The sequence below is a fragment of the Stenella coeruleoalba genome (assembly GCF_951394435.1).
Source record: "Stenella coeruleoalba genome assembly, chromosome: 6".
NCBI classification, from domain to species: domain Eukaryota; kingdom Metazoa; phylum Chordata; class Mammalia; order Artiodactyla; family Delphinidae; genus Stenella; species Stenella coeruleoalba.
This window is the reverse complement of record NC_137151.1, coordinates 114,503,860-114,520,129: the sequence shown is the minus strand read 5'-3', so window position 1 is coordinate 114,520,129 and position 16,270 is coordinate 114,503,860. Positions and strand designations below refer to the sequence as shown.

The window sequence follows — 16,270 nt, the reverse complement described above, 5'->3', positions numbered from 1 at the left end:
TTTCAACAGTTATACAATTCCTGCTTTGTTGCAGTGAATACAATTTCAAGAATGGTCTTTACTGCCCAATTTTATGGAATATTTTCTACAGAAGACTTTACAGAAGCTATGCCAGTATACTCCAGGCTAGTCAGATGCCTTCAGGAGCATGCATTTAGACCTGGACATCCTAGTTCAAGAGGCCTTTCTACAAATGGAAACATATTCAAAGAGAGTGACCAAGGTCCATGAACCCACATTAGCTGACAAACAGTTGAAAAAATTGGGATGTTCCTTCTGGTGAATAGAGACTCATTGGAACATGATGGAATAAGAATTTTCATTAAAACAAGGATTAGGCTTGTCACATCACCTCTCTAAAGAGAAGAACTGGAAACAAGCTACATGGAGGCCAATTTTTGGCCAAGTAAATAATTTTAATTAAAAAGTAAGTAGTATACCTTGGTAGGAAGGGGACTTTCCTACAGGGGAAATACTTAAATATAGGGTCAATAATCCATTACAGAGATGTTGTGGAACAGATTTGAATATCTGGTAGGTGGTTGGACTGGATGACCTTTAAGACTCATCTTACTCCATATTCCATATTTCCACAGCCACTTCTATAGCCTCTAGCCAGTTTGGCACACAAAAGTTTACTGAAACTCATTTAAATACAAATAGAAGTAGTATATCAAAACAGCCACATTGTTTTTTTAGACTGACTTTTTAGTAAACACTTCATAAAATTTAAATACATATAATAATTCAGTATGAATAAAAAAGGAGTAATACTTCCTCCAATCACTCTCACCTACGGCCTTGGATCAATCAACCTGCCTATCCTATTTATTAGGATAAGCAAAAAAAACCACATCAATATACATAAAAACATAAGGGAACAAATGCACAGGGAAAACTATCACCATGAAAAATTATCTGATCATTTTTACTCTATTGCAAAAAGACATTCATGTTTAAACATTAATTGAATTTACAAGTGGTTATAGAGAATATGTTATCTAAGATTCGTACTTTTCATTCCCAACAAAGAAACCTCTTCAGGAAATAGGTAATGAAAGCTGTTAACTATTGCGTGTTCTTCTCATTCAAGATTAATGTTTAACCTGTATCTTCTTACATTCCCAAAATAGCTCTGGGCAGTATTTGCCCAAGCAAACACTCTGAAACCAAATAACGGCAAAAATGCTTATAAGATAGAAACCTACTGAGAAGTAATTATCTGGTCCTTGAAGTTATCTTAAGGGATTTAGCTATAATTATCAACATCTCATTTAAATAATCTCACTGCAATTCATATGACTTCCTCTGCTAGTTACCCTTAATCAAGAGGTGTCAAAATCAATAATTTACCCAAAAAGTACAGAACTATGATATATTTTACAGAGACGACAAGAAATAATTCTTATGTGCCAGTTTTGATGTGCTCGTGCCAGTTGGTGATTCTATGAGACGTCTGATCCCAGAAATAGCAACAGAGAAAAAACTTGAGTGGCTGGTAGGATGGTGAGTTCATGACAGAAGCAAGAAACTCTGTTCCTCACTGGAAATTTCTGGAGTGTCCTCTGCAGACACAAAGCAATATTCTAGAACTGTGGATTGATATGAAATGAAAGATACAAAGAAAAGCTCTGTTCTGAAAAACAAAACCCAGAATGAATAAGTCATGGAGATCCTTTACCTCCCTAGACAGCCTAACTCCCCAGATGCTGAAAGATGGCATAGAGAAGAGTGACACCTATTGTTCAGGAAGGTTTATGGGCGGGATCAACTTGCTCCACTGAGTAGATTGTGCATTTGGTTCATGAGCAAATGTTGATCTGTCTCCCTAAAGGAACAAACCAGAGCGACCTGAAAAGAGGCAATGGAAGCAAATGTCCAGCTCGTGAGAGTTATCCAGGAAATGCGGGCAGAGATCAATAAGCTGGAGAAAGAGAATCAAGCCCTCCGGATGAAACTGACTTCAAGTAGTCAGAGAACCCCAGGCTCAGGGGGAAAATCAGGAGATGAGAAGGAGGAGGAAGTCACAGACCTCAGTAAACTTGCAGAAGTGCCTGGACAATCTCCAGCAGCCCTTCATGGTGGTGTTTCCACTGGTACGGTCCCAGCTGTGAGGGAACACCAAGGTACCGTATGTCCATAGCTCTTTTGGGCTGTGTCCACCTTTGCAAATATCTCCTAAATAGTAGGTTTATTGTGCCTCTCACATAACTGCGTAATTTGGTATTACAGTGGTGAGTTCCATCCTTTTTCTCCTGGTAGATTAGCTTCGAATCCCTAGGGAAAAAATTTCTTTAGCATCTTCAAGCAACATATTTTAACAACATTGAAACTATCTCCAGATAGTCCTGGAAAGATAAGGATGACAGATTTGTGGAAATCAGTCATATTAAAAGTAATGCTTTTCTTCCTTTCTTGACTTCGAGCATTTAAATGCTACATAATGGAACACCAAATGGGTACGTGTCAAATGGCGTGCTCACTTATTAACCTAGAACAGTATTGCATAATAGTTAAGTATATGGATATTAGAATCAGACAAATACGGTTGCCAGTGATCTGACACCAGTTAGCCAGTTGATTTAGAGCTAGCTCTGAGAAATCTTTAACCTTCATTTTGTTCATTTGGAAGTGTTATAGTACCTATCTTACATGGTTGTGAGGATTGACTTTAATGATAAACTCAGTGCTTAGTATAGCACCTGGCAAACACACAACAAATGGTAGGTATTATTTCTTATCCGTATTTTACAAAATTTTTACTGTCCTTTATGAACATGTGTTGCACATAATTCAACTTACTATACAGGTTGAAGACTTCAAGAATAAAAGGCAATGATATATTCTAAAAGAATCAAATCTCTCACCCTTTATGGGAAAGAATTTTGACTGTGAGGATTATACATTAAGTCAGAAATCAGGAGAGTGAAAAAATACATTCTTCATTTAAATGAGTGCTTGCCTACATACAGTATTTTCAAATAAAATTGATATACATAATTAAATACTCAAAGCGCTTAATATCCTCTGTCAAAAGATTCAGGCAATGCCATTTAGAGGTGCTGAACAGCTTGGCAATTGGACATGTTCTGTTGCCAGCTGGTTTTGTTCTGTTAAAGAGGTCTCTTTCTAGTATGGGTCCCTGTATTTCAAAGCTGGGTACAGATTCCAATCACAGTCTTTTCCCTTGTTGTCAAGAACAACTCTGCATCTGAGCTATTCTGTCTGTTGGTTATTTAGTAAAACTGAAAGAGTAACCTATAAGGAAGTTAGACCTTCTCCTGGTGGAAAAAAAAAAACAGATATGGACATGTGTAGTATATCCTTCCCCAGGCTTCCTCCACCTCTGAATTCTTGACATTTGGACTGAATAACTCTGTATTATAGCAGTTTGTCTCGGACACTGAAGGACGTTCAGCAGTTTTTCCTGGCTTCTAAACACTAGTAGTACCTGCCTCTCCCCCTTCAGTTATGACCATCAAAAATGTCTTCAGACATTCCAAATGTCACCCGGAAGACAACATTTCTCCCAATTGAAAACAACTGCCTTACTCCAAAGGTAAACAACTCCTTCAAATCTATTTTTCATGATGCTTATCCTAATGCAAAAGTAATTTGGGCCTCAGTATACCTAGTGCTATTCTAAAACAAGCATTAAACTGGTTAAAGAACAAAGAGTATTACCCTTTAAACCCTGAATTCAGGGCCTGAATGCCATCAAATTTAAAGGAGGTGTGAATATTATTAAGAGCTAAATACACAACTGATAATATACATTTTCAGCCACTGAATGGTGACCTCCAATAAGAATATAAGCATTAAGCTGGAAAAGGACTAGTGAAAACCATTTGGTGACATTTGGGGAACTCTTGCCAGTTGCACCAACAAAACAAAGAAGGAAATATGATTTAAATTTGTGCTTAGAAGCCCGGTTGAGTTAAGTTAAGTGATATTTATGTGTGTCTTACATGTGATGTTCTATTATGAAAGTGATATAAGTAGAAGGAACATTGGCCTGAGCATGAAGAAACCTGGGTTGTAGTACCAGTTTTGTAATAGTTGGTCAGTGCTGGGTAGCTCACATAAAATTCCTGATCTTAGCATTATCAAGTAAAAATGAATGGGTTAGATGCCTTCCAAGGCCTATTCCAGCTATAAAATTCTATGACTCTATGAATGTGACATGTTTTATGATCACTCTCCTCATTTGTAAAATGGAGAAAGTGACAGCATCTATCTCATAGGGCTGCTGAGACGATTAAATGAGGTAGCTCAAGTAAGACTCAGCATGAGTTACTCGGTAGCAGTTGTCGTCATATCATTGGATAGGTCGGAAAAATACTATTTGACTTACGTTTAAGTTTTTATTAGCAGTCAGTAAGATATTGCTGATATCAATCAAAATTCCTACCTGCAGCTGAATGCTAGAAATGTGCCGCTAGGGCGGAGATTCAGAGCTCATCCCCTTTTCTTACTGTTGAGGCTACAAGACCCAGAGAGATCAAGCAGCTTGTCTGATCCTCTTGAAAACAAAATCATATAAACCCATTCTTTGCGAAGGAACGATATGAAATCCGAAGTGTGTCTCACTTTAAGAAGGAACAATTAAGGTGGGCCTGGAAGTGATCACTTGAGACTAAATTCTCCTGGAAATATATGTAAGAGTGTGCCAGCCTTTGGTAGGTGTGAAGTCCAACCCGTCCATTACAGGGATGTTGCCCTCACCCCTCCTGCCCTTTGCAATCTCACCTAGGCTCTTTTAGGGAAGAGATAATCTGCTACAAAGAAGACGCAAGAAGCAATTCTTTACAGGGAAACTCCAGCATTCCCTTCAATCTGCTCATACCCTTTGCTGGCAAATAAAGTGCATTTGAAAGCAATCTTCGAATTGGTGCTAATGACCCTGTGATGCTCTGTGGAATATTCTTTCCCTTTTATTGATAAGAAACTAAAGGATACAGATTATTTGTGATCCAGGGACATAAACCAAAAGCCTATATGCTGATCTGTCAAGCTGGAGTAAAGGTCCCAAACAATAAACTTTGCTATTATAAATATAATTTCCTCTGTTGTACTTTCCTACCATTTGGTGTAGAGATATTGTTTTATAATCCACTTAAACAGAAACTTTTATGTTTGTCAATAGTCAGAAACCTGTTTTTAGATAATTATAAAAGTGATATATCATGGCCAAAGGAAGGGTTCAAAGATAATTTATGAATAGTATTTGCAGTTAATTACTTCAGATAGATTTGAACTTAAACTCCCCCACAAACTCTTGCTTAAAATATGACCTCCTGGGCTTCCCTGGTGGCGCAGTGGTTGAGAGTCCGCCTGCCGATGCAGGGGACATGGGTTCATGCCCCGGTCCGGGAGGATCCCACATGCCGCGGAGCAGCTAGGCCCGTGAGCCATGGCCGCTGAGCCTGCACGTCTGGAGCCTGCGCTCCGCAGCAGGAGAGGCCACAACAGTGAGAGGCCCACGTACCGCAAAAAAAAAAAAAAAAAAAATGACCTTCTGCTCTTCCAAACTATGAAAAGCCAGGGCAGCCTCCACTTTTTGTAATGGCTATATAATTTGCTGTCTGTGTTCTGCAGACACAGGCCACAAACTTAAAAAAGAGAAAATTGTGCTTCCAGCCCTCTGAAAACCTAAACACGATGCTGCACTTTCTTATACTTTCATGCTCGTTAATGACAAAGCTATGATGAGAAAGAATAAAGATTCAACAAACATTCACTAAGTGCTCCAGAAAATGGAAACTAACCCTTGAGGTCAGTGTCATTAACCCCAGGGGTAATAGCTAGATGTCTAAGTAGAGGTTGAATGACAGCCCCCAGGTCAGTTAGCACAGTGTTAGAAGTGAGACGCAGACAAATCAAGACTCCCTAAAAGAAAGCTCTTTTATTCAAGGTGCTTTCATTACAAGGAAAGGAGATAGGATTTACCTCAAGGAAAGAGTTTATTAGCAGACCCTTATGGACAGAAGTTGGGTTGGAAGCCCTCAGAAACTAAAGCCATAAATCTCTCAATCTCTTTCAGGAGAACTCCTGTTTCCCACAGAAGGCATCTTTACTACTACTTCTTTTTTTTTTTTTTTTTTTAAATTTTTTGGCCGTGCCTTGTGGCATGCAGGACCTTAATTCCCCGACCAGGGATGGAACCCATGCCCCCTGCCCCCCATAGAGTCTTAACCACTGGACCACCAGGGAAGTCCCAAGGCATCTTTACTTCTTTCCATGTGTCTGCCTTGCTTTCATCTCTCATTCGACAGGCATCCTCATAACAACTGTCCTAACTAAAGCCAACACACATATTTCAGGACAGTTGGGAGCAGCCAGTTCAATTATTTGTGGCTATTCAAGTGATGAGGGGCTGTGGATAAGCACCTTCTTCTAGAATGAGGAGAACTTCCAGAACTGCATGTCTAGAAATTCATGTTCTTTGCATTTTAAAATCGTGGTTTTTTATCTCTATATGTCCGGCTCTCTGTTCATATCCTATGTGAGAGGAAGGTCTTCCCTGACCACACTATTTAAATAGCCTCCAGACCCCCTTCCTCATCTGCCTCCATCCCCTAGCCCTCATCAGCTTGATTTGTCTTCCTAGAACCTACCACTATCTGAATTTTATCATATATTGTTTGCTTATCATCTGTCAGCCACACGAGAATTTTACGCAGGCAAGAATTCTGTGTTGTTCACTCCCACACCCCATCTCTTAAAAAAACACCTAGCTCATGGCTGGCACTCAATAATTTGCGAAATAAATCAATGAATGAATGTCTTTTATGCAAAAAAATAATAATCTAAAAACAACAGCTTTGGTTAGTTAGTTTCAATGAAGTATTTACTACCAACACAATCTTGCATTTGTGGATGTCATTAAAAGTAGAATTTTTAAACTTGAATTTTGTGTCTCCTGTATAGGCAATGTCATGATTGTTAGACGCTATTCCATTTCCTCACCAACTCATTTGTTAGCTGCAAATGATCCTTGGAAAGCTGGGAAAAAACATCCAAATTGTGGAATTCTAGAAGCTCAAAGAACAGTCAAATCACTGGCATGTTCTTCAATTAAGAAGCAAGACAACGAAGAAAAGATGTTTGCCCCAGATTCTTTTACCAGCAATGGTTCCAGCCAAAGCGCCTTTCCCAAGCATGGTTTTGGTTGCAGGTAATGTACAATCTGCCTCAAGATAGTTTATAGTTGAATGCTGTGATGGCTACTGAGACGTTCTCCTGGATAAGCCAGGTCTTATCTAGTGGAAGTAATAAAACCAAGTAGGCTATTATGCCAAGATAACTTCCATCGTACTTATGTCTGTTTTGAGAACCAAAACAAAGAAATTTATGTGAGATCAAATGGTACCCTCTAATAGATGCCTCTAATAAGTGGAGAACCATCAGTCTTCACTTACTAATCAAGCATTAATTATCATACTCTGAGCTGGTCGCTGGGGATCCAAGATCCTGCAAAAGCTAAATGTTATGTTCAAAGCTTTCGCTTAGTGACAAAGACGCACAAGTAAACTGAACACTGCAATAAAGAGCGTCTCAGGGAGAAGGCACAGTTACATTAGGAGCTGAATAGAGAATTCCTCTCTGAGAAGGAACTATTCTTGTGGAGGAAGGCGCCTTCATGGGCTTATGTGAGTATAAGACAGGACTCTTTAGGCATAAGCCAAACAGGCCAAGAGACAAAGAGGAAACTGACCTGTTCTGCAAAACGCATGAATTGGTATTTAAGGAGTTATGAGCAGGCTGCAAATGGGAGGGACTGAGGAAATATTTGAAAAGTAGTCTGGGAATCTTTAAGAGGAAAGTTGGCCAGTGGCCCTTGTAGTGGGTAAAGCCAAGGGCTCTTTCAGAACAAGATTGTCACTGTCAAGCACTACTGTGTTAGAGCATCACTTCCCCTACTCCACAATCTGCATTTCTACCTCCCAATTCCCAGTTACGCCCTATCAAAAGTATATACACATCTTGTTTATGTTTTCCTTTGCTGTGGAAAAGCTTTTCAGTTATGCACCCAACATAGGAGCACATCAATATATAAGGCAAATGCTAACAGACATAAAAGGGAAAATTGACAGTAACACAATCATAGTAGGGGATGTTAACGCCCCGCTTTCACCAATGGACAGATCATCAAAAATGAAAATAAACAAGGAAATACAACCTTTAAATGATACATTAAACAAGATGGACTTAATTGATATTCATAGGACATTCCATCCAAAAACAACAGAACAGTTTCTTTTAAAGTGCTCATGGAACATTCTACAGAATAGATCATATCTTGGGTCAAAAATCAAGCCTTGGTAAATTTAACAAAACTGAAATCATATCACGTATCTTTACTGACCACAATGCTATGAGACTAGGTATCAATTACAGGAAAAAATCTGTAAAAATTACAAACACATGGAGGCTAAACAATACACTGCTTAATAACCAAGAGATCACTGAAGAAATCAAAGAGGAAATAAAAAATACCTAGAAACAAATGACAATGAAAATACGACGACCCAAAACCTATGGGATGCAGCAAAAGCAGTTCTAAGATGGAAGTTTATAGCAATACAATCCTACCTCAAGAAACAAGAAACATCTCAAATAAACAACCTAACCTTACACCTACAGCAATTAGAGAAAGAAGAACAAAAAAACCACAAAGTTAGAAGAAGGAAAGAAATCATAAAGATCAGAGAAGAAATAAATGAAAAACAAATGAATGAAACAATAGCAAAGATCAATAAAACAAAAAGCTGATTCTTTGAGAAGATAAACAAAATTGTAAACCATTAGCCAGACTCATCAAGAAAAAAAGGGAGAAGACTCAAATCAACAGAATTAGAAATGAAAAAGGAGAAGTAACAACTGACACTGCAGAAATACAAAGGATCATGAGAGATTACTACAAGCACCTCTATGCCAATAAAATGGACAAATTCTTAGAAAGACACAACCTTCCAGGAAGAAATAGAAAATATAAACAGACCAATCACAAGCAATGAAATTGAAACTGTGATTAAAAATCTTCCAACAGGGGGCTTCCCTGGTGGTGCAGTGGTTGAGAGTCCGCCTGCCGATGCAGGGGACACGGGTTCGTGCCCCGATCCGGGAAGATCCCACATGCCGCGGAGCGGCTGGGTCCGTGAGCCATGGCCGCTGAGCCTGCGCGTCCCGAGCCTGTGCTCCGCAACGGAAGAGGCCGCAGCAGTGAGAGGCCCGCATACCGCAAAAAAAAAAAAAAAAAAAAAAAAAAAATCTTCCAACAAACAAAAGCCCAGGACCAGATGGCTTCAAAGGCGAATTCTATCAAATATTTAGAGAAGAGCTAACACCTATCCTTCTCAAACTCTTCCAAAATATAGCAGAGGGAGGAACACTCGCAAACTCATTCTACGAGGCCACCATCACCTTGATACCAAAACCAGACAAGGATGTCACAAAGAAAGAAAACTACAGGGCAATATCACTGATGAACATAGATGCAAAAATCCTCAACAAAATACTAGCAAACAGAATCCAACAGCACATTAAAAGGATCATACACCAGGATCAAGTGCGGTTTATTTCAGGAATGCAAGGATTCTTCAATATATGCAAATCAATCAATGTGATAAACATATTAACAAATTGAAGGAGAAAAACCATACGATCATCTCAATAGATGCAGAAAAAGCTTTCAAAAAAATTCAACACCCATTTATGATAAAAACCCTCCAGAAAGTAGGCATAGAGGGAACTTACCTCAACATAATAGAGACCATATATGACAAACCACAGTCAACATCATTCTCAATGGTGAAAAACTGAAAGCATTTCCACTAAGATCAGGAATAAGACAAGGTTGCCCACTCTCACCACTCTTATTCAACATAGTTTGGAAAGTTTTAGCCACAACCATCAGAGAAGAAAAAGAAATAAAAGGAATCCAAATCGGAAAAGAAGAAGTAAAGCTGTCACTGTTTGCAGATGACAGGATACTATACATAGAGAATCCTAAAGATGCTACCAGAAAACTACCAGAGCTAATCAATGAATTTGGTAAAGTAGTAGGATACAAAATTAATGCACAGAAATCTCTTGCATTCCTATACACTAATGGTGAAAAATCTGAAAGAGAAATTAAGGAAACACCCCCATTTACCATTGCAACAAAAAGAATGAAATACCTAGGAATAAAGCTACTTAAGGAGACAAAAGACCTGTACTAGAAAACTTTAAGACACTGATGAAAGAAATTAAAGATGATACAAACAGATGGAGAGATATACCATGTTCTTGGATTGGAAGAATCAACATTGTGAAAATGACTATAGTACATAAAACAATCTACAGATTCAATGCAATTCCTATCAAACTACCAATGGCATTTTTCACAGAACTAGAACAAAAAGTTCCACAATTTATATGGAAACACAAAAGACCCCAAATAGTCAACGCAATCTTGAGAAAGAAAAACGGAGCTAGAGGAATCAGGCTCCTGGACTTCAGACTATACTACAAAGCTACAGTAATCAAGACAGTATGGTACTGGCACAAAAACAGAAATATAGATCAATGGAACAGGATAGAAAGCCCAGAGATAAACCCACGCACATATGGTCACCTTATTTTTGATAAAGGAGGCAAGAATACACAATGGAGAAAAGACAGCCTCTTCAATAAGTGGTACTGGGAAAACTGGACAGCTACATGTCAAAGAATGAAATTAGAACACTCCCTAACACCATACACAAAAATAAATTCAAAATAGATTAAAGACCTAAATGTAAGGTCAGAAACTATAAAACTTTAGAGGAAAACATAGGCAGAACACTCCATGATATAAATCACAGCAATATCCTTTTTGACCCACCTCCTAGAGAAATGGAAATAAAAACAAAAATAAACAAATGGGACCTAAGGAAACTTAAAAGCTTCTGCACAGCAAAGGAAACCATAAACAAGACGAAAAGACAACCCTTAGAATAAGAGAAAATATTTACAAATGAAGCAACTGACAAAGGATTAATCTCCAAAATTTACAAGTGGTTCTTGCAGCTCAATATCAAAAAAACAAACAACCTAATCCAAAAATGCACAGAAGACCTAAATAGACATTTCTCCAAAGAAGATATACAGATTGCCAACAAACACATGAAAGGATGCTCAACATCACTAATCATTAGAGAAATGGAAATCAAAACTACAATGAGGTATCACTTCACACCAATCAGAATGGCCACCACCAAAAAATCTATGAACAATAAATGCTGGAGAGGGTGTGGAGAAAAGGGAACCCTCTTGCACTGTTGGTGGGAATATAAATTGATACAGCTGCTATGGAGAACAGTATGGAGGTTCCTTATAAAACTAAAACTATAACTATCATACGACCCAGCAATCTCATTACTGGGCATATACCCTGAGAAAACCATAATTCAAAAAGAGTCATGTACCACAGTGTTCATTGCAGCTTTATTTACAATAGCCAGGGCATGGAAGCAAGCTAAGTGTCCATTGACAGATGAATGGATAAAGAAGATGTGGCACATATATACAATGGAATATTACTCAGCCATAAAAAGAAATGAAATTGAGTTAATTGTAGTGAGGTGGAAGGACCTAGAGTCTGTCATACAGAGTGAAGTAAGTCAGAAAGAGAAAAACAAATACCATATGCTAACACATATATATGGAATCTAAAAAAAAAAAAAAAGGTCTGAACAACATAGGGGCAAGAATGGAGTAAAGACTCAGATGTAGCAAATAGACTTGAGCACACGGAGAAGGGCAAGGATAAGCTGGGACGAAGTGAAACAGTGGAATGGACATATATACACTACCAAATGTAAAATAGATAGCTAGAGTTGCTTTGCTGTGCACCTGAAACTATCACAACATTGTTAATTGGCTATACTCCAATATAAAGTTTTTTTTTAAAAAAAGAAATATAGCTAGTGGGAAGCAGCTGCATAGCACAGGGAGATCAGTTCGGTGCTTTGTGTCCACCTAGAGTTGTGGGATAAGGAGGGTGGGAGGGAGACACAAGAGGGAGGAGATATGGGGATATATGTATATGTATAGCTGATTCACTTTGTTATATAGTGGAAACTAACACACCATTGTAAAGCAATTATACACCCATAAAGATGTTAAAAAAAAAAAGTGTATACACATTTGTCTCCTCTGAGGAGAAGGAGGAAAATCAAGAAATAGGGACCTGGTTTCACGATTAACTTATCTGGGGAAGAGAAAATGGAACAAATATATTTGTTGAGAGAATAAGTTATCTAATTCATCAGTGGCAGGAAATCAAATCAAAGGGTAACCATAATTAATAGGCCCTCAAGAATTCTCATAAATATTGGAGAGAACACTGGACTTCCCACTGGATGTGGGATACAAAGGTTGAGCCAGTTTTATTTGAATTTTACAAGGCAGCATGAAAACTGTGTTTCATTTGTAGAAAGTTCTATTATAGGAGCAGAGAGAGGAACCTGGGTCAGGAAGGACAGGCAAAGAAAAATGGAAAGGTCATCCCAGTAGAGCAAAAAAGACAAGAAGAGAGAAGAAATCATGACTACAGAGAAAACTAAAAGTAGGGAAATCAGTGAGGATGGAGAAGTTAGCAGGATCCATCATAAAAGTCCTTCTATGGAATGCTAGGAATATGTGCTTTACCATTAATTATTGGAAAGCTACTAAAATATGTCTTTATGAAAATTTTCAAAATACATAAACATTCAGAACCTAATATTACAAATATCAATATATTCATCTGCAAGAGTTTTATCATATTTTATCCAGATATTTTTATATATAAAAGAAAAAATGTTACTAATAAAGACAAAAGCCCTATATCTCTCTTCCCCTGGACTCCTGAGGGGCAAGTGTTAACCATGAGGTTTTTTTCTATCCTTTCAGTGTTTTTTATGCTTTCATTACCCACATCCATTCATTCAGCAAATACATCTTAAGGGTGTACTACTACGTGCTGGATTCTAGGCACTGAAGATACAGCAAGAAAAAAATTGTCAAAAATCTCTGCCAATGTGGAGCTTTTTCCTTTGTAACATAATGATCAATAAACATGAAAATACAGGAAGTATATATTATGTTAGATGGTGAGAAAAGTAAACCAATCAAAGGAAAAATGAAGGGTTTGAAGAGCAAGCATTGTTGAAATTTTTTATATCGTAGCCAGAAGATACCTCACTATTTGAATAAAGAAGGGAGAGAGAGAGTTCTGGGGATACGAGCAGGGGATTGGAGTGGGTAGGCGGGGGCACTCTCCAGGCATTGAGAACAGCAAATGCCAGAGGCCTGGGTGGGCCCACGACTGGTGTTTGAAGAAGGGCAAGGTGGCTGGCACTGAGTGCAGTGAAGGGAGGAAGCGAGACAGAGAGAGAAGGCAGAGAGCTAAGGGTGGTCTTTCACTCCTTTCCAATGATTCTGGATTTTTTCTAAGTGAATTGGGATGCATAATATACTCTTTTCATTTATATATATATATATATATATATATATATATATATATATATATATATATATATATATGGAGAGACAGAGAGAGAGAGAGCTCAGTTTTGAAAAGACTATAGAAAAACAATATAGAAAGCAAGGGGACCATGTTTAAGGTTAAAAAAATAATTTAGACAAGAAATGATTATTTCTTGGCCAACGGCAATAACTGGATGTGGTTTCTAAACATTTGAAGGTGGAGCCAACAAGATCTGTTGACTGAGCAGATGTGGGATATGGAAACAAGAAGTGTATATCCAACCACTGTGTTCCAATGGCCATGTGTTTTCAAAGAGGGAGGAGGGAAGAAAGGCAGAGATGTACCCTTTGTCTAAATAAAATTATGTATATATAATATACAGTTACATAAAAGCACTAAATGTTCATTATTTTTTAAATTGCTAATTATAAAATATTAATGTGATGTAAAAAGTATAAAAAGGAAAATCTTCCCTAATCCCATTACCTGAAAAACCACCATTGAGATTTTAATGGATATCTTTCCAGGTCTGTGTTTACATAGTTCATAATTGTAGAGTGCCTGTATTATAATGCTTTAGTTTTTGCACTTAAACCATTACAGGCTTACAGACCTACAATGCTAAACTGGGAAATATAGCGGTATTAATTTTCCCATTTCAATTTATATTATTTTCTATGGTAGTTTGGGGACCTAGCCAATGTTTATAATGTATTATTTTTCTGAAGCAAAATGTTTTCCAACTTCCAAGCTGCCAATGAATAAATTATTAGAACACAATCCATTTCTAATTTGGAATCTACTTTAATTTGAAAGATTGAGCCAATTGTAGAATTGTGTTAAAGCAAGAAAGTCAGTAATGGCTTAAAATCAACAGCTGGGTTGGCATAAAACCCAGTAGATACAGAGAACTGCTGAAAAGGAATTAAGCTTTTTTTTTGTAGTACTTTTTTATTTTGTCTTTTACTTTCTCAGGGATTAACTAGTAAAGTAACAACTCATTACATTATTCCTCTAATTTTGGAGTAAATTCATTTCCTTTCTAATAGCTTTCAAAGACTCTTACAAAGATTTATCAAGAACCAATGTGTTTGAATTAGCTTTCAAATCAGTGAGACATTGTACCTAATTTGCTCATGAACTTTTCTATTATTGTACCAAGAAAGTATTTTATGGAATAATGCCAATGTCAATATTTCTAAGAACCAATGATCTCCAGAAACTAGAGACTGGATTTTAATTTTTTCCCTAATTTTGACATAGAAACCCAATCTTTTCCTCCTGCATTCAAGAAAAAAAAAAAACAAAAACCTCAGGCTGTTGAAAAGATTAGGGAAAAGGGTCCATATGGACAACTAAACTTAGAAATGATATTTTACTGATAGGATAAAACAGACACATTAAAATAAATACATTGTCTTCTTTTCCTAAGCAAAGTGGTTAAGAAGACAGCCTCTGGAATCAGATGGCTAAAGTCCCAACTCCATCGTTTGCAAACAGCATGGTCTTGGAAAAGTTATTAGTCTGAGCTGTGCTGTAGTCTATTCTTTTGTAAAAAGAGAATCATAATAGCAGTTACCTCATAGTTTTTGTGAAGAATAAATGGGAGTGTCAAGTGAATGCTTGCTAAGTGGCAGAGCAGTTATTATTTTATTGATCCCATATAGAACTACTGGCCTTCCTCCCAAGGGAGGGAGCAGATGTGTTCCCCTAGATACAGGCCACTGAATGCCATTCAGTGAAATTATGGTCTTATCTAATTAAAGAGAGAGAGAGATCAAAACTAGAGAAAAGGCAATAATTTTAAACACTGTTCTTTAGACTTATTCCTGGGAGAACTTTATCCTGGTTTATGTCAAAATTATATATAACACTGTTCAAGAGGAAAGGAGAAGTGGGCAAAATGAAAAGATTTAATCCCTCAGGTAACACTGGGTCATTGCTGTCACTTCTCTCTCCCCTTATTGCTCAGGTGTGATGGATATTCCATTAATGCAAACTCCAAATTGATTGGGATTATAAACTAATTCCCTCAAATTTCTTCTTCATTTCAACTGAAGAGTTTTGATGTGCAGGACCGTTTGCCTGAGAGAACATGATATTCTCCAACTTTAAACGCCAAGCTAATAATCCTCAGACGTACAGACCCTGCCTCAAAATTTTTAAATTTTAGTTTTATCAGCGCTATTCACTGGGTTTAATCAAAAGGCCAATTCCAATCTTTTTTCATGCATTATTATTGAACAACTAAACAAAAAAAATTATTATATATTTAAGGTGAACCTTTAACACTTTAAGCAATATTTGGTGACTTGCAAAAATAGTAAATGTTTTGTAGAAATAGTAAGTGTTTTTGCATAAAGGCCCACTAAAACGTTTTATTTCTCTTTCCCTATTCTGCGTTCTTTAGGGACAAGATAAAGACAGTCAGTTTCCTGTTACCCATGAACATGTCTTCATATTCCAAAAACTCAAGTTCTTTGAAATGCTCATCAAATCAGACCACAAACCAGCTAAGTACCATTACAGAGTAGGATACGTAAGGTGGTGAAATTTAAGAAACAGTTGATTTCCAACATGTGGGAACACCAAGGCCTGGCGGGGTCAATGTCTTCCCCTGCAAAGACCTCTGGCAAGATGCTCAGTGAGATATACAAATATTTGGCGTTGGGTCAATAGAGTTGTCAGTGGACTTGGCCAAGAAATGGAAGCCATTACTTTATGTTGTTGTTGATGGGTGCACAGTGTCTGTGGAAGTCTCTCTATGCAGCA

At 37.5% G+C, this 16,270-nt stretch overlaps 1 protein-coding gene across 1 annotated transcript; it reads left to right on the top strand.

Annotated features, from left to right (window-relative positions):
• Positions 1 to 1,864: 1,864 nt before the first annotated feature.
• On the top strand, positions 1,865 to 16,032 carry CCDC195 (coiled-coil domain containing 195; the record flags this gene model as incomplete). The annotated part of the gene is made up of 3 exons (XM_079924813.1): positions 1,865 to 2,126; positions 6,931 to 7,177; positions 15,909 to 16,032. 3 exons carry the CDS (start codon positions 1,865 to 1,867, stop codon positions 16,030 to 16,032), a joined length of 633 nt encoding a protein of 210 aa, XP_079780939.1.
• Between the last annotated feature and the right edge of the window lie 238 nt (positions 16,033 to 16,270).